Source organism: Acromyrmex echinatior, unplaced genomic scaffold, assembly GCF_024713525.1.
Source record: "Acromyrmex echinatior isolate Ae372 unplaced genomic scaffold, ASM2471352v2 Scaffold20, whole genome shotgun sequence".
In the NCBI taxonomy this organism is placed as follows: Eukaryota; Metazoa; Arthropoda; class Insecta; order Hymenoptera; family Formicidae; genus Acromyrmex; species Acromyrmex echinatior.
Window position 1 is genome coordinate 149,268 of NW_028259054.1, and position 25,858 is coordinate 175,125.

General features: G+C 33.4%; 2 protein-coding genes across 5 annotated transcripts in view; one reads left to right on the top strand and one right to left on the bottom strand.

Moving 5' to 3' along the window:
* Positions 1-25,858, bottom strand: part of LOC105150442 (pyruvate kinase) — a 118,572-nt gene that overhangs the window by 41,387 nt on the left and 51,327 nt on the right. For 3 of the 4 annotated variants that reach the window (XM_087416323.1, XM_087416322.1, XM_087416325.1), the window contains 4 exons: positions 19,613-19,957; positions 19,344-19,530; positions 18,589-19,110; positions 3,059-3,397 (listed from right to left, as the gene is read on the bottom strand). In XM_087416323.1, the coding sequence (XP_087272449.1) occupies positions 3,059-3,397; positions 18,589-19,110; positions 19,344-19,530; positions 19,613-19,957 (1,393 nt within the window). Of the gene's footprint in view, positions 1-3,058; positions 3,398-18,588; positions 19,111-19,343; positions 19,531-19,612; positions 19,958-25,858 lie in introns of those variants that run through there. The other variant, XM_087416326.1, reaches the window with a different exon arrangement.
* Positions 3,410-12,816, top strand: LOC147906553 (uncharacterized). Its single transcript, XM_087416328.1, has 2 exons — positions 3,410-9,607; positions 9,684-12,816. The coding sequence occupies exon 1, from the start codon at positions 7,418-7,420 to the stop codon at positions 7,964-7,966; it is 549 nt and encodes a 182-aa protein (XP_087272454.1). The 5' UTR covers positions 3,410-7,417; the 3' UTR covers positions 7,967-9,607; positions 9,684-12,816.

Below are 25,858 nucleotides of genomic sequence, written 5' to 3' on the forward strand. Positions count from 1 at the left end.
ATTCGCCGTTTGGTAATTATAGATTTAAGAGGTTACCATTTGGTTTAAGTTTAGTTCTTGAATTATTCCAAAGAATAAATAATAAAAATTTTGAAGACTTAGAGGGAATAATAATTTACATTGACGACATTTTAATTTCGACGGAAACTAAGGAAAAGCATGATATAATTTTAAGTAAAGTAATCGATCGAGCAAGAAAACTTAGTATTAAGTTTAATCTGAGCAAGGTGCAATTTAGAGTTAATGAAGTAGAATATTAGGACATAAGTTTTCGAAAGTAGGTTCCGGAGAAAGAAAGAGTAAACGCGGTGTTAAATTTTAAAAAATCCGCAAAATAAAAAGGAAGTGCAAAGAATTTTGGGAATGTTCAATTATTTTCATAGTTTTATAATTTTTCGGAACCAATACGTAATTTGCTAAAGAAAGACAGCGTTTTCGTGGACGACAGCACATGAACAAGCGTTAGATGGTTTGAAAAATGCGTTAGCAAAAGCGCCGGCGTTAGCAATTTTGATGTGAATAAAGAGATTAGCATTCAGACGGACACATCTAGCAGTGGATTGAGGATTTGTTTGCTACAATCGGGTAAACCAGTATTTTTTGCGTCGAGAAGACTAACGGAGTCTGAGAAACATTATGCATAGAAAAGAAAATGCTGGCAATAGTTTTTGCAGCGAAAAAATTTAAAAATTACGTTTATGGCAAAAAAGCAATTGTTTTGACAGATTATAAATCTTTAATTTCTATTATGAAAAAAAAGTTGTTGGATGTTGTGTCCCCAAGCGATTGAAACTAATATTACTTAGATTTGACTTAGAGACAAAATTACCCAGGAAAATACTGTATAGCAGATTTACTGTCAAGGGATTATAATATGGATCCAGTAGAAGAAGATCCGAGTATGCTTGAAGTAGCACAACATTCAAGCTATTGTCAACATTTCCCTGAAAAAAAATTGAATTTCAAATTGCGACAGAAAAGGATAGTGCACTGAAGAAGGTAAAGGAATACTGCCTAAAGGACTGGGCAAAGAATGTTAGCAAAGAAGACGCTAAAATAGGTGTTTTTAAAAATATTAAAGATGATCTCACTGTTGTAGAAAATATAATACTGTATAGTCGATTAGTTGTACCAGATAGTCTGAGGCTGGAAATGTTAAAGCTTGCACATGAAGGACATTTCGGAATAAATAAAACTATGAAAAGAATCCAAGAAACTTTTTATTAGTCTAAGGAGACAGGATGTTATTGATTTTGTTAATAAGTGTAGATTATGCGAAAAATTCCTGCCAGTTAAAACACAAGAGTCCATGATTAAACATGATATTCCGAGAAAGTCTTTTGTGAAAGTGGTAGCCGACATTGCGCAGTTTGGGGCAGATAGTTATCTTATTCTTTTCTATTACTATTCTAAGTGGTTAGAAATACTAAAAATCAAAAATAAAACAGCTCAAGGTATAGCAGCAGTGTTAAAAAAACTGCTTTGCAACGCATGGTATTCCGGAAATGTTAGTAGAGGACAATATGCCTTTTGGTTCATATTATATAACTTTAAGAAATTTGCGGAAAAATTTGGTATTCAAGTTAACGTCTAAGCCTAATTACCCTAAAAGTAATTGGCAAGCAGAAAATGGGGTTAAAATTGCTAAGTCATTTTTAAGGAAGCAGGTAGATTTAGATTCTGTTAAATTATAGAAATTAGTTATTAATTACTGAAATAATAATATAGGATTCACCGTCGCAACTGTTAATGAATCGTAAATTAAGAAACAAATTGTCGATAGCGCAAAGGTCCTTAGTTAGTACAAAAATAAATAGAAATATTGTTCATTCTAAGCTAGTCGATAAGCAGAATTTAAGTCCTACTACGATAAAAAAAACAAAAGAGCAACCATGATTAAAGTGAATCAAAATGTTACCGTTAAGAAGGGTGATTTTTGGGAGCTGGTGATAATAAAATATGTAAAGAATCCAGATCATATTTAATAAGAGATGATAAGGGTTAGATGATAAGAAGAAATAGCAATCATATTAGGCAGTCAAGTATCAAACCTACTATAAGACCGGACAGATTACTGAGTTATGATGATGATGAGTATACTTTAGATGATAATCATCAATATTTGCCTGAGAACGGTGAATCGAACATGGAGAATGAAAAAGATAGTAGCATATGTGAAGAAGGGAATGAGGACAATGCGGTGAATAATCATATAAATGTAAATGATGCAAATGGCGCTAATAGATCACAAGGCTGTCAAGCAGGTTTAATGATTTTATTACTTACTTTAAATAAGTGAAAGGATAGCATAAGGGAGTTAAAAGGGGAGATGTTGAATAGAGTGTGCGGAGTGGTACGAGAGGGCGCCACGCATGGGGTCTTGAGAAAGTGGAGAGAGTCTGTGAGCGAGTCATGCTTGTATATTACTTGAATAAAGTTAGACTGTCACATAAGAAACATTCCCAGTGTTAATTGATTGATATAATAAACATTATATCCCCAAATTTTTAAGATTAATTTGGAAAATTTGGGGGGATTATTAATATTTCAGATTAATTGCGTTGAAAGTCCGACAACCATATTGGCACGCAATTATCATTTCTGAAATTAATTCATTTATATGAATATATATAATAGTTCAACATCTTAACATTCAGACCGTAGTGGCGCTTCGTATTTAAAGTAATATATAAAACAATTTTTCAACAAAATCCAATACAGATCGTAACAGTTACACAGCTGATTAAGGAAATCATTTTCAATATTCGAATTGTGCAATCATCTCAGAACCATGACTTCAATTTGTTGTTGTATGTGCTAAAGATAGCTTAAATATAAGTCAAAACATTCATACATATGTACAGAAATCAAGAAATGATGTAAAAATTATTTATAAGTAACTATTATATGGGAATAGATATATGCTAATATTCATTGTGATTGCTCATAATTGCCCTTATTTCACACGATAATTAACTTTAGTACATATTATGATATATAAATTTTACTTTTTTCTATAGAGTACTGTAAAATTAAATAATATTTATTGATATCATACCTTCATAATACAAGGGTAATATTCCACGGTATAAATGCGCTTGTCGAGCAACTTGATGAAATCTGGTAACTGCAATAATAGGACAACGAGGTCTATATTTCGCAATTAGATGTGCGGATCGACCAGATGTTGTAATAACAATGATAGCACTAGCCAAACATTTAACGGATGCTTCTACAGAGGCAATGGCAACTGCATGCGTGGCATCTATAGGCGGCAGAGCTTTACTTGACAGATCATGAAAGATCTGAGTCTGCCAAATCACAGCTTCTGCTTCCTTACAAATATTAGCCATTGTGCGAACACATTCCAAAGGATAATCTCCTTTTGCTGTTTCACCTAAAAGTGTAAAAAAACAAGATTTATAATTGCATATCTGATAATAAATAGTACATTTAATATATTAGATTACAGAGTAGAACGTTACTTTAAAAAAGTACGCGTTACTATTACCGTTACTCGAAATGGTTTATTTTTTATTTTTTGTAATAAGTTATTAAATTTTAAAAATTTTAAAAATTTTACATTATTTGATAATCAATACTATATGCAATAATAAATATTAAATAATAAATATTAAATATAAAATTTTTAATGTCTAAAGAAGTCCATATATAGAGCAAGTTTTTCTGTATATTAAAAAGAGATTCTACTATTTATAGTTTGGAGTCAAAATGATGAAATAAATTGTCATTACAGCGATTCCGTATCATATGCAATATTAATGTAATGAATTGCTATTATGTGTGGATACTATTTATGTGTTATATTCTTAGTAAATTATTAGTGTATAGACTCATACAGCACCAAAAGTTTTCAAAAATATCTCAGAAATATTTCAACTGAAAAGTAAAACATTTCATAAAAATTACAAAATATGTCTCCAACATTTCTCTCTCTCGACAATTCTGAGTTGTCTCTCTCGAGACAACTCTGAAATAACAAAATGTCCGCGATTCTTACACGAAACCTTGTTGAAAGGTTGATGAAATGTCTTAGAAACAAATCTGCAATCTTTTTGAAATATTACCAAAGAGGTAATGTCGTTCAGGATCATGTCCTGGATAACATTTGTTAAGATTAAGATCATTGGTGATTGTTTCTCTTATTTTTATTTTTATATAAAAATGAATTTTCGGTGCAAAAATGAAAATAAGAGAAACAATTACCAATGACTTTGATCTTAACAAATGTATATGAGGACATGATCCTGAACAACATTCAAGATTTAGCTGTCGGCCAGACACCTTGCGTAATGCAAATGCTGTAACTTTCGAACCTCACTTGGAATGTACCTAACGAAAAAATACTTTATTATAATTTTGAAAGCTCTTAAAATAAGCTACAAGAATTCGCAATAAAAAATGGAAGGTTCCATTTAAAAAATTTTATATAACATGGATCTTAAGGACTTCTTATCAAGATGAATTAAGGTTATCGTCTTTTTTCCCCTTGAAATCAAAAAACTTTTGTCTGAAACAATTTGTGAAAAAATTTCTTCTTTTCGAAATATTCGCGTATATTGATTAAAATGGCCTATCTTGCATACTTGATTGATTAAATAACATTAATTTAAATTTATGTCGATATAATAAATTTAAATATTGCTTAAATATCAATTAAACATATATTTAAGCATCATTTCTAAAGTAATTAAAATTTATTGAGAGTTTTACAGATTACAGTGATCTGTTTACAGATTACAAGACTTATTGAAATAAACTTAACCCTGCTGCAAATTCCTATGGGTTTGCCTAACCACAGGTACCCATGATAAATTCGACAAATCTCCATGAGAGGAGGCTCCTATCTTGCTACAAATTCTCATAGGTTTTTTCATGGGTTTTTGTAGAGGACATATAAGGGACAGCGCACAAAGGGAATAGGGAACAGAGAATAAGAATTTCCATTATCAAAAATTGTGTATTCCACAATACATGATTTCTAGTAGGTTGAAATTCTTATTCCCTATTCCTTTCATTGTGCGCAGCCCCTAAGATTCTTGTAGGAACTTGTATAGTGTAAACAATTGATGACAACAGAGAAAAATATCAGGGTGCTGCTCGTCTCGAACTCAAGCGCCTGGTCTCTCCGAGTTGATAAACTTCCTGTCACTGAATCACACAGCTCTGACGCTGATAACTTTTTTGTTATGCTTATCCTCTAAATTTCTTACGATAGGTATCTATAGGATTTACGCAGCATGTATATACAGGATAACATAGGAAATTTTTCTACAAGATTTTAGGAATCTATGGCATCAGTCCATGAAAAGAGGCTCCTATAAGAACGCATGGGAAAAAGAATGATGTGCTCGTTGATGCAATCGGACCTAAATGATAAACAGAATGTCGCATATTTAGGACTATTTTCATGTGCAGATAAAGTAGACTAAACTGAGTCGAAAAGTCCTGTATCATTTTGCAATTTTCAAAATAGTTTCTAAAAATTGCCGAATAAGTGGGTAAAATTGATGTATAAGACAACTTTAAGATATTTTTCAAAGTTCTTTATGACATATTTTAAAGATGTTTTTCAAAGAACTCTTAAAGATATCTTAAAGTTGTCTCATGCGTCGCGCACGATTTTAGATATTCTGCTCATTCGGTAATAATTGGGAAAATTGCAAAATGATACAAGACCTTTCAGTCCTTTTATCCGTTATATCTGCACATAAAAACAGTTCCAAATATTTTGAGACACTTTGTATAGTCCCTATAATATACATATTAGAGTGTATACACAAAATGCTATAACAGCTAATTGATGCAATTTCACATGAATTATCTAAGATAATTTTTCCATAACTCCAAAAATTGAAAATCACGTGATAAACAAGGTGTGTTTGGTGACTCAAAAAAGTGATGAATATGTATTTTCCTTAAGAATTTTTTTCACTTGATGTGGAACATACCTCATTTATTAACTATTATCATGGTTTCCAGTTTTTGGGAGTTACGAATTATTCTCTCAAATTGATATAGGTACTCATAGGAATGCGGAAGAGATGGGACCTAAATGAGAACTATAAGATCTATAGAATCTATACTTTAATGTATAGAAACATATAGGTTTACATAGGAGTTAGGTTTACATAGGAAGACGTAGGAGATGTGCCTATGTCGTCCTATGGTAGCCTTCAGGCATTTTCAGTCCCCATGGGGCACGTCTCCTTTGTCTTACGTACGTCATGTTACTACATGTTGCTACAACCAAACTATAGTCAAACTGGTATCCTATAGACCTTTTAGTTCTCACGAAGCATCTGTCCATATTCCTGTGGGTACCTCTATTACCTCTATTTGCATTCCTATGAAAGTCCTACGTATACAAGCTATACAAGCTGCGCAAATCTTATAGGTAACTATACGAATTCCTACAGAATCTTATAATCCTCTATAGGAACTCATGAAAAAACCCATGAGAATTTGCAGCAAGAAAAGCTCCTGAATAATCGCGGCGACCATGTTGGAATCATGACGTCACGAGAGAAATGACACGTTAATTTATGCTGCAAGTTATTTGTAAATAAAGACAATTTGGATAAATTTAAATGACGAGATTGCTTTAAAACTGGGCAGAAACTGTCCTTTTCTCTCATAATAGTCAGTAAACGGTCGTAAAAGGTACGTAAAGTGAGCCTATACTCGAGCAGAAACACACGGTTTGAATAGCTATTGAAATGAATGAAATATGCTTTTACGTATAAAATTCCAGGATAACAATAGTTTCGGCACATTTTTAGGACTTGCATAAGTACGAGGCAAATCACATTTGCACAATTAAGCAAATAATAATAAAATGACATGCAGTATAGGTCTCAGGGCTATCGGTGTTTACGGAAAGACCAGTACCAAATATGTGCCGCCACCCCATGGCTGTTATGTCACGTATCATTGGGTTCCTGCCGCCATCCCATGGCTGCTACTCCGCCACCGCCACTGCCGCCGCCCCACATCCGCCCCAAAATGCGTTGCGGTATATAACGCGAACAGGATATTTTGTCTAGGAGATCGGCACATCGATGTTCTGGCTGCTAAACAAAGCGCTGTCAATGAGGGATAGATGATGATGATGAAATCATACTGCGTTCTCAGTTTTCTTTCAAAGTCAGAAACGTCGATAATGATATTTATCTGGGAAGAACCGTGAGATTGGTGACATGTCGCGATGCGTTAAGAGAAGCGCCGATGACGATATTTTTTCTAAGAAGAAATCGGTGACACATCGTCGATGCTGCGATCCAATAGAGACGGTAGACGAAGTGACAAAGAAGTCGCAAATGAAATATATAATGAGTCATCAGCGCGTGGCGCCTTGTAAGATTATCAAACTGATCGCGATAAGTGTAATGCGAAAATGAATGACCATTATGCGAACGTTAAGGACATGGACAATGTAGCCGAGTATATTATAAACGTGAATGAGGAAAAGTTCGCGAATATTAGAGACGAAGTGTTCGAAGCGCTTGATGAAGTAGACTTTGAGGAAATAATGAACAAAGATTCATCCGACAAAAGTGCTATCCGACGATACTGTGTTAGTGATATGAGCGAGTATAAAATGGATCGCGTCGAAAAATTCGTGTCGTCTCTAGAAATCCATATGTTGAACGTTCGTATTAAGCACTGTGTGATCCACAGTTATTATACAACAGGTGGTGCTTTAACCGTTTATACATCATGCATAATTCGTATGGCTGATATTGACGATGGAGGAATGTATATCATCAGGAAGTATAAGACCGATTCTTTCGATAGGCTAGACGGCAGGTCGCGCACAAATTGCAGAGAGTCTTTGTACATTATATTCCCAGCATGTGCCCATTGTGCACATATTGAAAAAAAAACTGTTGTGAACGGTATTGTGAACGAAAATGAACGCGAAAAGTGTGCCTGTAGACTGTGATCCACGGAGGAGAGACAAAGATGTGCGAATACCGCCGGTGCAGTTTCTACACGATCGAGAAATAGATACACGTGGTGCGAAACAGGGAGTCATCATTAATGGCAATAACAATAATAAAAAGGAATATTGGTTAGAAGATGAAACAATGCACATTGATTTCGAAGAGAGATTTTGATACAAAGGTTTAATAAAGGAACAGTGTTATAATGAAAAGTGAAAAGAAAATTCAATATAGCTGCAGACATATTAAGATTCCCGCGGATGGTGAGAAGTGCGTCGAAGTGATGATAACTGACAATTTAGTTGTTTATGCTATACTATGATCGCGAGGAGAATCCTGCTTGAAAAATGTTTCGTGATCTGTGCGATAAGTATATGTGTAATCAATTATGCCATCTTTATGAAAAGTCTTAGTAGACGAATATAATACCAAGGTATACCAATAAAACACTATGACATTCTAGATGTAAAGCAGTGCTGCAACGTGTGTGAACGAATCACGTGCAAGTGCTCCATCTAAGAGTGAGATCTAAAGACTGTGAAAAAGACATGGAAAACGCGCGAGCGGAACGCGAGCTGCTGGAGCAATGCGGTTAGGTCGCTATTTCTGGAAATGTTTCGCGTGGCTGCAACAATGCGATGTGTGTATAAAGCAGCTCAGAACATTGTCGTGCCAAGCGTCCGTGCCTCGCTGTTAGACACAATCCGTGGTGGCGTGGATCGTGCGACTCATGGGTGCAAAGTTGCAATTGGAGCGACAGTTTGTGCACATTGGTGGCGAATACGCGAATGACAACAAACGATCTCTTGTCTGGTGAGAGATCGACGTCGTTCGAGAATCATGTTCTAACCGGTGCAGTGGTCAACGCGGATTACATCGAGTCGCGGCGGTTTTTGGAAGACGCTGGCAAGGTAGTACTCGAGCGAGTGCGAAACGCTGTAGCGTAAGACACGGTAGCGTAAAAGTGAACACCGCGTTCAACAGCGAGTTCGCGACGAACGATAAACATGCTAATAAGAGCATAATTATAAAGAACAGAGAGATATATCGATGCATCGATATGCGCGAGTGGTACGATCAGCAGGTCATCGAGCCCACGTTGACATCGCTCGAAGAGTTCTAGGAACGCGACAGGCATTGTCGCAAATCGTCAACTTAACTGTTAACGCGAATAAACTAAATCTTACGCGCGGAATATCATATCGAAATATAAAATAGTGATGAAACGAGCGATGGTCAGTATGTGTACGACGAACAATGCATGCTTCGCGTGGTCGGTGGTCGCCGCTCTGTATCCGGCTGAAGAATGTGTGAATCGAGAATCATCATACCCACATTACACTACAGTATTAAATCTCGCGAGTATCGATTTCCAACATTACATTAAATTATATTACATAACATTAAAAGACATTTCCAAATTCGAACATTTGAACGCGGTATCGATCAATGTATAATATACAGCATTGAAAATGAACAGATCCTTCCTTTGCGATTCACCAGCAATAAGGAGGACAAGCACGTGAACATACTGTATCTGCAAGATCCACGACGGTCGGGTATTTTGCGTGAATAAAAAAATCTGTCCCGTCTCGGGAACAACTCTCGGAAAAGAAGAACAGGAAATATTTCTGCGACCGGTAAGTACAATAAGAAAAAAAATTATAATTTTCCTTTTTAATAAACAATAATAATAATTTTCGGTTTTTTTTTCAGATGTTTTCATTACTTCGAGTCGACCGAAAAGTTATAGATGCATGCTGTGGACTGCAGCAAATTAAACGATTGTGCCATTCGATTGCCGAGCGAGGATGATAGGTGACTCAAATTCGGCAACTATAACGAACGATAACTATAAGGAACGAGTGTCATTCATAATATACCAATTTGGAGTGTGCTCTAGAAAGAACGGATAGGAATCCTGAATATCAACGACACAAAGTGTTTAGTATCGCGTATTATGTGCACTGCTCGTACGACAATTCATTGTTGATGTGTCGATGTCGTCGTGATTAAGACTGTATAGTTCACGCAACAACTCAACGATTTGGCACACGCCATTTGGCGGATACGATATTTTTCGCTTGAAAAATATCGTATCCACCAACGTACCCATGAAAGTTGTCTAAACAACAATGGGAGGCATATCGTAGCGCGACACATTATCACTTGTGTCAAAAATCACTGGTCATTCGCGCTGGACGGTACGCGGGTCCGCGATCATTACCACTTAACCGGAAGATATCATGGTCCAGCATATTTGAATTGCAATTTTAATTATAAAAATTCGTTCTATATTTCATTCGTATTTCACAATTTCAATCGACGCGATTTTATAATTAAAGAAATCGCTACAGCATATAATAGACATGTAGATGTACTACCGATATAAAATTGTATATAAATATAATAAATTAATTTTTCACATGATCAGATTCTATTAGGTGTTGGAATTAATTCGTAGCGTTTTTAAATGAAAGAATGTTATTTATTTCACATGAGCATTAAAAAATACATTAATGAAAGTACTTCCCATCACTTGTAAAACGCTACGAATTAATTCCAACACCTAATATAATTTTGTAACTTTTTAAAAAAATTTTTTTACATTTTTTTCTACGAAATTTCTTAGAATATTTCAGAATTTACATACCTGATTAAGACCGCAGCGCAGATCCTTTGCATAACACATGACACATAATGCATAAGCAAATCAACCAATCGAAATCCTTTCTTTTCTTCCATTTCGAAGAAAAGAGAAAGTTTGATTAATTAATTTTCTTATACGCTATGCATTATGTGTTATGCAAAAGTCTGTGCAGGGCCTGTTTTCTGTAACTCGTTATGCAGTCATTATGAATTCATAACGACAGTTAACGCAGCTTTTTTACTATATAAAATATCTGCAGAATTCCGCTGCTATGATCATTACGATAACAATATATTTTCACGAAGCGATGCCATGAATGATAGCGATCTAGCTCTCTATCGATATATTGATAGTACTAGTGAAACCGTAGATAAGTAGAATGCAATAGACGAGTGCAATGACGACTGCCTTTTAAAATGTTAAACAGACAACAGTTTCGAGGGCAATGATAAGGACGTATTTTAATGTGAAATTTTGGCATTTCGTATTTCATATCGCGAAATTGATTCAACCGTTTATTGAGAGATCTGACAATTTCAGATGCTCGCAACGCCGGATCGCGTAAAGACACAAGGCGGTCTCGCGTTAATTACACTTGAAGCGAGACCGTATCCCTTGTGATTTTCAATGCAAAAATGAAAATAAGAGATATAATCTCCAAAAAGAAATTGATAAATGTTATCAAGGTCAAGACTCTGAACGACATTCAAGAGGTTTAAAACGTCGTCTGCAATGGGTAGTAGAAGTCCGTAAGCAACAAGAGAGTAGAATGTAGGAAATGAATTTCAATCATTCACTTATGGACTTACTTTACGCCCTGTTGTATCGGAAAAGTTACTTCCGATGTATTTTATGCACTTATCACTACTAATACTGCCCATTGTAGAGGACGCTTTATCTGTTGGACATCTAGGATAATGCTAAATGCCGGCAATACTGTAACTTTCAATTCTTAAAACTCGAAAAGTACCCAGATAACCAATGTCAGTACAATTTTTTAGCAGACTGTCAGCAGATTCGAGCAGAAAATGACGGCAGTCTGCCATCAACTGCGTCCGCATTAAGTTTGTGTTCTGTTAACATCACCTGTCAACATAATGTGAAGACAAATTGTTGGCAGAAATTGAGCAGATTCTGCCGACATTATCTGATGCTTGCGGATTCTGTTACGTTTTTTCTAACAGTCTGTCAATAGTATTATGTACATCTAATTCTGTTGTCATTTGGCATAGTATGTAGCAGACATTTAAAAAATTTGCTTTCTACAGACTTGGATACTTAATGAAAAAATATGTTATTATAGTGTTTTGGAAAGCTCTCAAGATAAGCTACAAAAGTATGCAATGGAAAATAAAGAGTTCCATTTAAAAAATTTAAAGTGATCTTTTCCTAACCTTGACAATGCCACCCAAGGTTAAATGAATGCACAGTAGGATCAATTGCCGAAAAAGTAGCCAAAAATCAAAAATATATTATATCATTACAAAAAGCTATATTTAAGTTTATAAGTTTTTCAGGTCGCGGAACACGACTTTAATTCCAGAATTAAGAATTTAAAAATAGTGAATTTAATATAGAGGAATTGAATTTTAAAATTTATATAAAATTTATACTTATTATATTATATATTGAATTCTAAAACGTATAATAGGTTTCCAAGGGATTTTTTGAATCGCTGATTTTGATTCTGATATAAAAAAATAAATAATTCAAAATGACAGATCCAATATGACGGATTTGAATTTTAAAATATTAATTGTCTGAAACACATAATAGTTGATTTTTTATAGTTTTTTCGAGTCACTAATCGACTTTTGACATCAAAAATAATTAATTAAAAATAATTGATTCAATATTGCAGATTTAAATTTTAAAATATTATTTAAAATGCATAACAGTTGGTTTGTAGGATTTTTTTAAGTGACTGATCATGATGATTTTGACATCACAATTAGAAAAATTAAAATGCCTGTATGAAGGGTGCATATATAGACTGATCTGCTTATACAATGAAATTTTGCCATGCTCCTATTAAAAATAAAATTTGAAAAATTTTTTAAATTTTTTGTGTAGGGCTGCCACTCTCTGCGAAACCCGGAATCATAAACTGAGTCATAGTGGCAAACAACTCAATTTTTTGCTTATTGTTTTTATAGTTTTTATTAGAAACAATGAAACAACCAAAAAACAAAAAAAACATGGAATTGTCTATCACTACGACCCAGTTCATGACTTGAGGTTCCACATGAACTTCAGGTTCCACAAAGAGCAACATGTACAAAAATTAAACAATTGTTTTAATTTTTATTTGTAGTAGCATCTAGAACTTTCTTGACCGTCGATTGAGAAAGCTTCCCAAAAAGCCTCAAAATTTACAGGAATTGGGCGAATAATCTGCAACGAATCTGACGTGAAATTCCATAAAACTTAATCCAGCTATTTATAAATATACGCTGTCAAGAAGTGATTTGTCGTAAAGGTGGTAACATTCACGCACGCACGCACACACGCACGCACGCACAAATATGTGCCTAAATTTTAGACATTCAATATTACAATTTATTGAATTATTGATATATAGTTCGGCACGCGTTATATATTTCGGCCGATTTTTGACTTGGCTCGAATGTCAATCACAAAGTGTTGAACAGCATTTCGATATCTAAGCCGAATAGAAAATCGGTTGAAATGTATAGTGGGACCATAATATTATACCGAACCATAATATTATATATTGGATTAGAGAAAAAGTTTTTTTACAAGTTGGAACATAATAGAAACATATTTTTTAAATTGTTTACAATCCTTTTATTAAACCAATTACGTGTCGTTTTGATCGATGATTTTTTTCCATTTTTCACAGCTATTATTCCAATGATGTAAAACTTTTGTGATTTCTCGGTAAAAAAAATCGAGATAAATGTTCGCGCGCGTACATGCACACACAGGCCTCTTTTGAAGTCAAATTTACTCTATTAAGGTCTATTCTATTAAATTCTACAAAAAAAACGAAATAAATGGTAAATAAATGGACAAGGTCACTATAAGGTGAATACATCAAAACTTTCTAGCCCAGCTTTTTCAATTTTTGTCGAGTCATCAAAGACGTGTGGTCTAGCGTTGTCATGATGAAAGACAACGCTTTTTCTATTCAATTCTGGCTTTTTCTGAATGAATTGCTCCGATCGTTAATTGTTGATAATAGAGATCAGAGTCAATCGTTTTGCCTGGCGGAAATAATTCATAATAAATGACTCTTTTCTAGTCTCTCCTATCAGACACACAACATTATCTTCTTCGGCGTTAATTGGGGTTTTGCGATTGTTTGTGGTGCCTCATCTCGTTTCGATCTTTTTCGAACATTATTATCGTATATTATCCATTTTTCATTGTCTATTATCAATTTTTCCAGAAAAGACTCAATTTCATTTCATTTTAGCAGCGATTCGCAAATAGAAATTTGATCCACTAAATTTTTTGTCGTCGAATCATGTGGCACTCAACATCGAGCTTCTTTATGTATCCAGCCTCTTACGCAAGTGTCTTAAAACGATTTTATGATCAATATTTAGCTCCTTAGTTATATCATAGCTGCTCATATGACAATTTTCTTCAATTTTTTGAAAGATTTCATTGACATTTTCCACAATAGATCGATCAGAATGATGTGTATCTTTGATATCGAAATTTCCATTTCAAAATCGGCAAAATCAATTCGTTGCTGTTCGTCTAGTTAGAGCAGCATTTTTTCCATGAACATGACAAATTTTTTCTATGACTTGCGTAACGTTCTTCCCTTTTTTATAATAAAAATGTAAAATTTGTCCGAAATATTCCTGATTTTCAAATTGATTAAATACGAGTACATCAATATTATTCAAACCTATGATTTATTTTCAAAATGTTATATGAAATAGCATCTTTCTAACAATATATAATCTAATACGTCGCACAATAATGGCACGTAAAAAGTCGATCACAGCTCCATTTGTCGACTACATGTGAAAAGACTTTTTCTAACCCAGTATATAATAAGTATCAATAATTTAGTAAATTAAGTTTAACTTAAATTAAATTTAAGTTTAAATTTTAACTTTAAACATAAATGTACAAGGTTTCAAACTCTTATATGCAACACATTTCAGCCGATTTTTGACTTCGGTATGTTGAAGTCTCGACAAACTTAATTGCGCGCGGGCGATGAGGTAAGAATGCTATTTCATTTGTGCGTTTTTGTCGTACAACAGAGGTGTGCAAGAGGTCCTCGGATCTTTCTATCTTATAGTCAATCAATAGCCTTGAAAAATTTATCATATGATAAAAATGCATAAATGAAATAACGGCCTAAAGAGAATGGCGCTTCTCCTTGTCGTCTCGCGCGCAATCCAAGTGCCACGATACTTCGACATCCAAGAAACCATCTCCTCTACTTTTGCCTTATCAACTGACATCACACAGTTCAAAAAGTCTAAATTCTTGAACATTATGTGAAAAAATGAAGTATCGAATATTAATTTTTAAGTAGTGAAAATATTTTGTTAACATACATTTCTCTTTCTTCAATATTATACATATAGTATTTAATTAAATGGAAAAATAATTGCAATCACCTAATTTACAGCATTTTTAAGTCTTCTTAAGTTGAATGGAACACTGAATGTGGAACACTGTTCAATACAAATTTATTACAATGAATTTTCTTTAACAAATGAATTTTCTTTTAACAAATGTTATACCACTTTCTTCGTCTCATTAAATTACTTTTCTCGCATAACGAACTAAAAATAGTCACTTAGACATGTTATTTTTGCATTTTATTAATAAAGATGCTTAAAACCTGATTTTTAATCATGATTTTAAAAAAATGCCCATCAGTGCCAGAAAAAAATCAAAATTGGAGATTAAAGTAAATGTTTTTAACAATATAAATCCATCGACATTAATTGCATCTAGGCGCCTTTTATACAGAAAAATGTTTTTAAGTTTGTCAATAACAAATTTTGCACATTACGGCCGGATACCAATTAATTTTCGAATAGTTTTAACAAACATTTTTTAAACGTGAAGTACATACACACATACGTATGAAAATTCTGATATATAAAATTGCATTCATTGCGTTCATTGTTGATATTTGTTGTATATTGTCAAATTTTTCGTTAATCAATTTCAGTTATTTTATTATAATTATTTAACATATGAGAAATAAATAAAAGGCAAATGGAAATACTATTTAAAATATATGTAGAGTTGTATGTAAATGTAAAAATGAAAACTTGATTATCGTAAGGTTTTATTTAAACGGAGACTAAAAATTGTTTCAGAAGTTTAAAAATATTTCCCCGAAACTTGTGGTAGATAAAATGAATGCGCACGACATTCATCGCTACCTATCGTATGTGATGTACTTTTTTATATTTAAAAAATGTTTGTTATATATATAAAACTATTCGAAGATTAATCGGTACCCGGTTATAACATGGTGTAAAATTCGCTATTGACAAACCAAAAACCTCGCAACTTTAAAAACATTTTTCTGGATAAAGGGCGCATAAATGCAGTTAATATAGATGAATTTGTATTGTTCAAAATATGTACTTTAACCTCTAATTTAAATTTTTTTTGGCACTGATGGGCGTTTTTTTAAAATCATGATTAAAAATCAGATTTTTAGTTTGTTAATAAAATGCGAAAACAAGGTAAGAGATCTAAAAGTGACTATTTTCAGTTCATTATACGAGAAAGTATAGTACTCAATAAGACGAAGAAAGTGGTATAACAGAAAGTGATTGTTAAAAGAAAATTTATTTATTTGTAATAAATTTATATTGAACAATATTCCATATTTTATTAAATTTAAAAATACTTAAAAATGCTTGAAATTAGATGATTGCAACCATTTAATTAAATGCTATATAAGATTAAAAAAAGAGAAATACTTAACTAAATATTTTCACTATTTAAGGATTAATATTCGATACTTCATTTTTTTACACAATATCCAAAAATTTATGCTTTCTGAATCACTGTGTGAGGGAATCAGAATTTGTGCGTCATCGCTGCGGCACAGTCAACAAAATGGAACTAACTATTAAAATCTGTCGATAATATAAATGGAATTTAATATGGCTGTTGATTGCGTTCGTTATGTTAATGTTTCGATGTTCATTTTATACGCAGCTGGGCTGAGCTTGGAAGAGGGTGATTTTTTTGGAAGATTTTTAGGAAAATTCTGGAAAGATAAGACTTTTATCTTTGTTTCCGTTATTAATTACTTGCTTAGAGGCCTTGTATTTTTCTTTTAATATTAGATTATCAGTTTCAAAAGAGATCATCGTCTCGGAATGTGATAAGTCTTTTTCCTAAGAAGATCGATTATTTTTTTGTAGACTAGTTACTCGAGTCATGGAATTTGCATAATTTTATATATTTATTTCCTTACTTTTGTTCTTTATTATACGTATGTTAAACATTGTCATATCATCAATATAGATTACTTGCTTATATAAAAGTTATTAACACAAAACATCCAGCTTGGTTCGTAGCCTTTTCATATTATATATTTATTATTTTAATTATTTGAACCGATTTTTACCTGAGTTTAAAATAATAAAGATGAAAGAATAAAGATACCATTCGGATTTTATTTCTTAATTCGGTAAAATTTAACTTGGCGCCAGTTGTTATCATATCTTTTATACAAATGGTACATATCAATAAAATTCAATAAGTAATGAAAATAAAATAAAGTACTACATACTTGGATTTTACTTGTTACGTGGTATCAGTATACGTTTGCAGTTTGAATTTTGACACAGTCAATAACATCAACAACATCTTTGCGACACATATTCATTACAAATATTTTTCAAGTTTTAGTATTATACAAATGATGGATAAATTTCCGAAAATGTCCAACGCCCGATTGCCACGAATTTTGATAGAAATATTTCAAATAATATCAAATAAATGTCCTTGGATGGATTTTCACCGACACAAAAGTTTAATATCAAAAATGTTTACATAAAGTTATGTATCGTTGAAATGGAATTTATAAATGTTGCCTCCGTGTCTAGGGGCGCAGAACTTTCTACGCGAAGTGAATTTCATTCCATCTTCCCCCTGTTTCGGAGCGCATAACTTTCCACGAAGTCTATCCCATTTATCCCCGCGAAACGAGATCTATCTCATCTACCCCCTCTCTGCAGAGAGGCGCACAAAAGGATCTTTTCGGAGATCAAGAGGTCAACATCAAGGTTTCTCGGAAGTGACTTGGAATGAGCTGTATAAAGGAAATCCGTTTAGGTGGTATATAACTTTATTTAAACATTTTTGGCGTTAAACCTTCTTATCGGTGAAAATCCAGTTTTGTCTCACACGGGCATTCATTTGACATCATTTGGAGTATTTCTGCCAAAATTCAAGGCAATCAGAAGTTTATCCCAAATGATTTATATTAAATATTAGTTCTATTATAATCGTGCATTAATTTTGTTCGGATGAGAAAATTTCTCATGATTATGAGTACTTAATTTTGAGTTGTCTAATATTAAATTGACATTTAAGATATTTAGTTATTCGATACCATCCAGCTTTCAAACTGGCGCGAGTTTCTATTCTTTATAGGAGAATGATTGACAACTTCATGACAAGCAATGCTTGCTTAAAATTGGCGGATTTCAAGCATGTATACCTACTATAATTGTTCATATTAATTGACTGCTGGAAGAAGATTAATAATAAAATTAGCCGAAACATGTACAGATTTTAATTTAATGTCATTCGTGTTATAGATTAAAAAATTAGACCTTTAATTACGGATTACTTACAGCTCTTATTTCGATTAGCCCATTTTTTATTTTGTTAAATTTTTAATTTATTTTGAGAATTTTTGTAACATTTTTTTCTTAATATTATTTTGTTTTATTATATACTCATTTTTCTAATACTAATATACTCAAAATAAATTACCTGACAACATAACACAATCAGCACCATCGAGAATAGCATTAGCAACATCTGAAGTTTCGGCTCTCGTAGCACGTGGTTTTTTTACCATAGACTCCAACATTTGCGTAGCACAAATTACTGGTTTGCCAACTTTGTTGCATCTGCTGATCATACATTTCTGTGCTAGGAATACCTTCTGTGGTGGTATTTCTATTCCCAAGTCACCACGTGCTACCATGATACCATCGGATGCATCAATAATCTCATCAAGATTCGTCATACCCTGTTGATTTTCAATCTTCGATATAACTTTGATGTTTTTACCCTTTTCACCGAGAATATCACGAATCTCAGATAATGCAGCAGCATTTCTAATAAAGGAAGCGAATATCATATCAACTTCTTGTTCAACACCAAACTGAAGATCGGATTTATCTTTTTCCGACACTGCTGGAAGATCCACTGGCACTCCTGGCAAATTCACACCTTTGCGCGAACCCAACATACCACCATTTTCAACAGTCGTAGAGATTAAATTGGGACCTAAAAAATAGATAAATGAGATAATTCTATATATTTTTCGTACTTATTGTTATACATATTAACATTTCTCATTATCAAAAACAGTTGATAAAAAAAAATTGAAGCTAAAATAATCAAATGCTATTACATAGTCAGAAACGTACCATGTAACATTTCAATTTTATATTATATTTTCAAAGGCACGCACGCACGCACGCACGCATGCACGCACGCACAAACACAAATGTACTTACTGATAGAGGAAACAATGAGAGAAATCAAACCATCGTCCACGAATATGCGATTGCCCGTCTTTAATACCTTTGAGATATTTTCGTAATCAACATACACAACTTGAGCATTTCCTTTCTCTATATATGCCTTGTCAGTGGATAGTTTAAAAGTCTGGCCTTTAATTAACTCAACTTCAGCCGAACCACCCTATTAAAATAATATGATAAATTTAAAATATTATCATTATATAAGAATTAATTCTTGCATTTTAGATATATTAACTACGTACGCCTTCTAAAAGACCGGTCCGGATTTCAGGACCCTTTGTGTCAAGAGCAATAGCAACAGGAATATTGATACCGGCATGGGCGGTTAAATTCTTTTGCGCCTGGCGAATATTAACGATAGTTTCAGCATGATATTCGTGAGACCCATGAGAGAAGTTCAATCGAGCAATATTCATTCCTGTCTCAATCATTTTTTCTAAAATCTCCACAGATCTGGATGCAGGACCGATTGTGCAAATGATACCAGATAAACGGACAAAAGGTACTTGACTGTCGATATCCAGAGCACACATATGGTCTAATTGACTTTGAGAGTATACTGCCAGGGTACTTGGTTTGCCAGCCATCTAGAACAATTCAATGAAATTTGAAGAAATTCAGATTATAAAAATAAAATCAAGATAGTCAATTAAGTAATTATACTAACGGCGATCTTACAGTATTCAAATCTTCACATATGTTGTCAAGATTATGACTTCCAACAAGTTTAGCCGTCGCTTGTTATTCATTTAAAAATTATTAACAAAATAAGTTTAAGAAATAACGCTTTTTCTACTGCATAAAACAAAAATTCTGTTTTAAAATAAAACCCTCTCCTACCTAGGGACACGACTTTCCATGAGAAGCGAGTACCACCCCACCTCTTCCCCTGCGAAGGAGCGTCCAACTTTTCATGCAAAACAAGTTTGATTTTACCTCCCCCCCCCCCTCTTGCCAACTTTCTACGTAAAACGAATTCTGCGTAGGAGGGGGGGGGGGGGAGGAGAGTGGGATGGACCTCGTTTCGCAAGGATGCTCCTTGAAAAGGGTAGAGGTGTGGGGTGAAATTCGTTTCGCATGAAAAATCAGATGCCCTTTGGCAGAAAAGGAGATGGAGTGAAACCCATTTCGCGTGGAAAGTAGTGCATCCCTAGTCAAAAAGGAAGATAGAGTGAAACTCGCTTCGCGTGGAAAATCGGACGCCTCTTGGCAGGAGGGGGAGGTGGAGTGGAACTTGTTTCTCGTGGAAAGTTGTGTGCCCCTACACAAGAAAAAATTTGAAACTCTGACAGTATCAATGTTCGAGCGAGTTCAATTCGATGAGTAATCGTACTAGTATGAAACAACCGAAATGGGAGGGGGACTCTAAATTAAGGAAATATGCATCCTAGATGGAAATTCCTAGATGGAAATGCATTCCTAGATGGAAATATGCATCTGCCATGTTAGCTCCTGGCAGTTGATGCATTTTTCAAAACCAGATGTTAAGGCTCCTGAGTACTCAGCCAAGAACTCTGTGTTGACGGTGGCGAATCAGACGGCGGCCTGGCGAAACCGGTAGCCCCACACACACAAGCATGAGCCCATGTACATGTGCTCTCGGCGCGCCGAAGGCGACTGTGTGAGCTTGAGTGTTCATTGCCAATCAGCTTTCTAACTTTGTGAGTATATGATTTACCTCACAATAGTTAACAATTCAATTTTTTGAGAGGAGAAACATTGGAGATATTATTTTGTAATGAAATAATCATGTTGTATTAGACTGATGAAGATTCAAACCATTAATGGAAACATTTAAGATCAAGGTTTATATATTTAATATTAAGAAGAATTTTTCCGCACTGACTAGAAATCAATATGGCGGATGCACATTCCTGCTTTATGTAATACTCTACACGGAATAATAAGAAGATCAAACTCGAGAATAAAAATGGGCTCGAAACACGATATCGGAAAATTCATGGAAAATCGAGACGATTTTAGTCATTGCGAAAAAAGTTGGAAGTATATACCACATGATAACGTGTACGGAATACACATGTATGTTTTATTTTTAATACAGAAATTTCAATTTGTATAAAATTTAATTTTATTTGATTAAATAGTAAATGCATCAATATTTATTGAAAAATACATATATTTATGCATAGTCATAAATTATCATTAAATTATCATCTTTCAACTTACATCAAAAAACTTTGAAATTAAAACGAATAAAAACGAACCTTGAACGACAACTTTCCATCTCAGAATATATTCTACACATGAAAATACATAAATTTACAGAATTATAGGAAAATGGAAGGAAAAATATTTATCAAATCCTCTAAGTTGACAGTTTTCTCCAACAAAAGCGCTCAAATTATTCTTCAATACAGCGCTTTTCCGATACCGTGTTTCGAGTTCATTTTTTTCGCTTGAGTTTAGTTTCCTTCTTATTACTTCGTAATATCCTATCTAAACTGGTACGAATTGGATGCTGACTCTGTAGTGCTCACGCTAGAGCAGTGCTGCAAAATTTGTGGAATAAATCTCTCGGCAGGACCTATTTGACATGATTAAGCTGACACAGCCACTTCAGCACAATCAAACGCGACCGATATCATTTTTGCTACAACATAATACATTTTTTTGCTATTTTTTTTTTGCTAATTTTTTGCTCTATTCCCGATTTTTTTGCTCACGTACAAGAATAAAATACCTTAAAGCAATTAATTGCTGGACTTATTTCGGTAAAATATTTGTAGAATTAATTACTCTAAGAATATCTCAAATCGGAATTTTTTGCTCATTGTTTAAGTCAAAAAAATTCGACCAACATTATGGTTGTGCTGGCTCGCATACAAGAGTAAAATACCTTAAAGCAATTAATTGCTGAGATCATTTTGGTGTTAAAAGTTTTAGAATTAATTGCTCTAGGAATATTCCGACTATAAATTTATTGCAAATTCGGATTTGGGATATTCTTAGAGCAATTTTATTCTTGTGCAAGCATACACAGCCATACTGTTGATCGAATTTTTTTATTTAAACCGTGAGCAAAAAATTCTAATTTGAAATATTCTTAGAGCAATTAATTCTAGAAACATTTTAAGACCAAAATTAGCCTTGCAATTAATTGTTTTAAAGTATTCTACTCTTGTACACGAATCAGCACAGATACACTCTTGGTCGAATTTTTCGACTTAAACATTGAGCAAAAATTTATGATTTGAGATATTCTTAGAGCAATTAATTCTATATTTTAAGATCGAAATGAGTCCAGCAATTAATTGCTTTAAGATACTTGACTCTTGTATGCGAGCCAGCACAGCCACACTCTTGATCGAAATTTTTGACTTAAACAATGAGGAAAAAAATCGGAAATAGAGCAAAAAATTAACAAAAAAATAGCCTTTCAAAAATATTAGGTGTAATTCCAATAGATGAGTTTAGTCTGTATCACGCGTAGACGAGATACAGGAAAAATAATGGATTTCTTTTTACTACACTTAATATGTACTTGATTTTTCATTTGCTACTTTTTTTCTTTGTGGCTGTGCTAATTTTAATCTTAAGCTAGCCATGGATTTTAGCAAATCAGCTGGAGCAAAAAAATCGGGAATAGAGCAAAAAATTAGCAAAAAATGTAGTATCGATTGCGTTTGATTGTAATGAAGTGGCTGTGCCAGACGTACCTATTTGCGAACACTAACTACGTCATAGATATAACTTGATTTTGACACACTCATAATTCAATATAGAACGTTTCTTAGCGCCCGGATGCATTTTTTATATCTTTAATCAATATTAATGCTGTAGAAAATGTTGATATATTAGTGCAATATATTAAACATATATTAATTGAATGATAGAATGACACAAATAGCGCTATCAGCGCTCCCCGAACACTAAATATTGTCTATATAAAAGTTTAATAATTTTATATCATTTGGAATAAATAAACTTATTAGTACTCTGTAAAAAAAAATTTATACGAAATTAAATATAAATATATATTTAAATATAATTATATATAAAATATATTTATATATATATTCTCTCTCTCTTGTTCACAATATTGATTCATTCTTGTCCACATTGATTATATAAAATCTCTGATGCATTAATATCACATTCTATACTTTTGTAAGAGACGCATATTACGATAATAGTAAAATATGTGTACGCCACTGATGGCGGCTTATGCTGCGTTAGCGCGTGAATTTGTTCTATAAATCTTGCAACACTGCGCTGAAGAAGCTGTCCCGACTCCAAGAGTGATGTGATGTGGTTTTCACTCGTATGAATGAAATACGTGATGCGATGTGATATGTATCGTTATCTGTCGCACCTGTAGAGCATGCACGCCTCATTAAATGGTTAGAAGAACTCGCGAAAAGTCGAACCATATCATTGCCAAGTTGGAGCCGTGACAGCTCCACATTGGATTCAATGCAATCGCTTGTAATGAGTTGGTATAGCTTTATCGCTGAGGAGTCGCAGTTATTTCAAATTTTTTAGACAGGAGAAAAATGTAGGATGGTTCTCGTTTCGCGTAAAACCGTTACAAAATAAAAAAATAAAAAATTTTCTGCTTTAACAGAAATTAATATATGAAAAGATGTTTTCAAAGAAAATTTTTGTTTTTTAAGCAAGAAATTTATTTTAAAACAAAATTTTTGTTTTATGTAGTAGAAAAGAGACGTTATTTCTTGAACTTATTTTGTTAATAACTTTTTAATGAATAACGAGAGGCTAAAACCTGTTGTAGGTCACTCGAGGTCATGATCTTGACAACAAACTTTAAGGTCACTAAAATCTGTGAGATCGCCCCTATGCATAATTACCGTCAATTGTTCAAATATAAAAAAAAAATGTTATAGAAAAGTGAACCAATGTGAATAATTTAAAAACTTGATTTTATATATGTATTATTCACAACACACACTGCACTCACAAAAGTAAACACATTGAATTTAAAAATTATAAACTAAATTACATTAATTAAAATAATAAACAATATCTATCAATAACAAATCTCATTTATAAACTTAACATGCATGAGAGCTTATTGTCAAGATAATAAAATCAAGCAATGTGTAAGAGATGAAAATATTATTTTATGAAAGAATACTTTCGGTCACGTTAATGAACCATTTAACGTAGCAGCAACCTTCTCCCATAGATAAGTTATCATGAATAGAGTATAATGCATAGCAAAAATAGCAATGGCATGTATGTATTTCTTACATTTTAAAGCATCGTTTTTGGTTACAAACACAGTAGTAAAAATATACACGCAGAACAATTAAATGTAAGATAATAAACATATTAGGTGTTGGAATTAATTCGTAGCGTTTTTTAATGAAAGAATGTTATTTATTTCACATGAGCATTAAAAAATACATTAATGAAAGTACTTCCCATCACTTGTAAAACGCTACGAATTAATTCCAACACCTAATACATATAATAAATATAAATTGTAAAAAAATTGTTGATTGTATGCCGTTAGTCCCACTATATGTATATCACGTGTTCTTGTTTTCTATTATATCAGTTACCTGACAGATGGCGTGAGCACCCTTCTCGTACTAACCTAACCTTTTGTTTTATTATTGTTCGCACGCGCCAGAAACCAAGCTCTGTATTTTTCATCTTATTCAGCAATAAAAATCCCAATAAAAATGTAATAAATTGTAAAAAATATAACATTCATATTTCGTGAATATATTCATATTTTATATTGCACAAAAGAGATATTAAATTCTATTTTTTTCTATATCCTAAATCCTTTCCAAATCTAGTAGTTTCAAATATATAAATTTTCAATAGTTCAATTTATGTCAAAAATAAAAAAATTATGTTTATACGAAAGATCAATAAATTTCAATTAGCTTGAAATTCTTCTATTATTATAACGTCATATATATTAATTATTATCATAGTTTAATGTATGGATACACCATATCATTACATTGTTGTTATTCACCAATGTTAAATAAGGATGAAATGATTATTGTCAGACTGACAATGAGTCGCGTTTGTTGAGGCGCGTTCTGATTCCCATCAGAGTTTTCCTTGGATGTCATGTCATCCTTGTTTAACGTTTGTTAAACAACAAGGATGATATGATATCCAGGAAGTACCCAGCTGGGAATCTTTGACATCCGTCGGATGTATATGCATACCGTCCTAGCGGAGCTCCTTTACGGGACCCCGGTAAGGGATGCAGAGGCGACGACTAGTTATTAATCAGACGCTGTTTCGCGTCCAACGACGACTGGTTCTACACATCGCCAGAGAATACAGAACGATGTCGCACGCCGCGGCCACCGTACTCGCGGGTGTACCACCCGCTGATCTTCTGGCCAGAAAACGGGCCGACGTTTATCGTATGACGGCATCGCCTGGTGGACCACGAATGATGGAGATAGCGAGGGATTATATTATGGAAGAGTGGCAGTCTCGCCTTTTAGACTCACTGCCAATCGAACTGTCGGAGC

What these genes read in the sequence shown, in the direction of transcription:
- LOC147906553 (XM_087416328.1), top strand. Translation starts at nt 7,418, where the DNA reads ATGAATGACCATTATGCGAACGTTAAGGACATGGACAATGTAGCCGAG.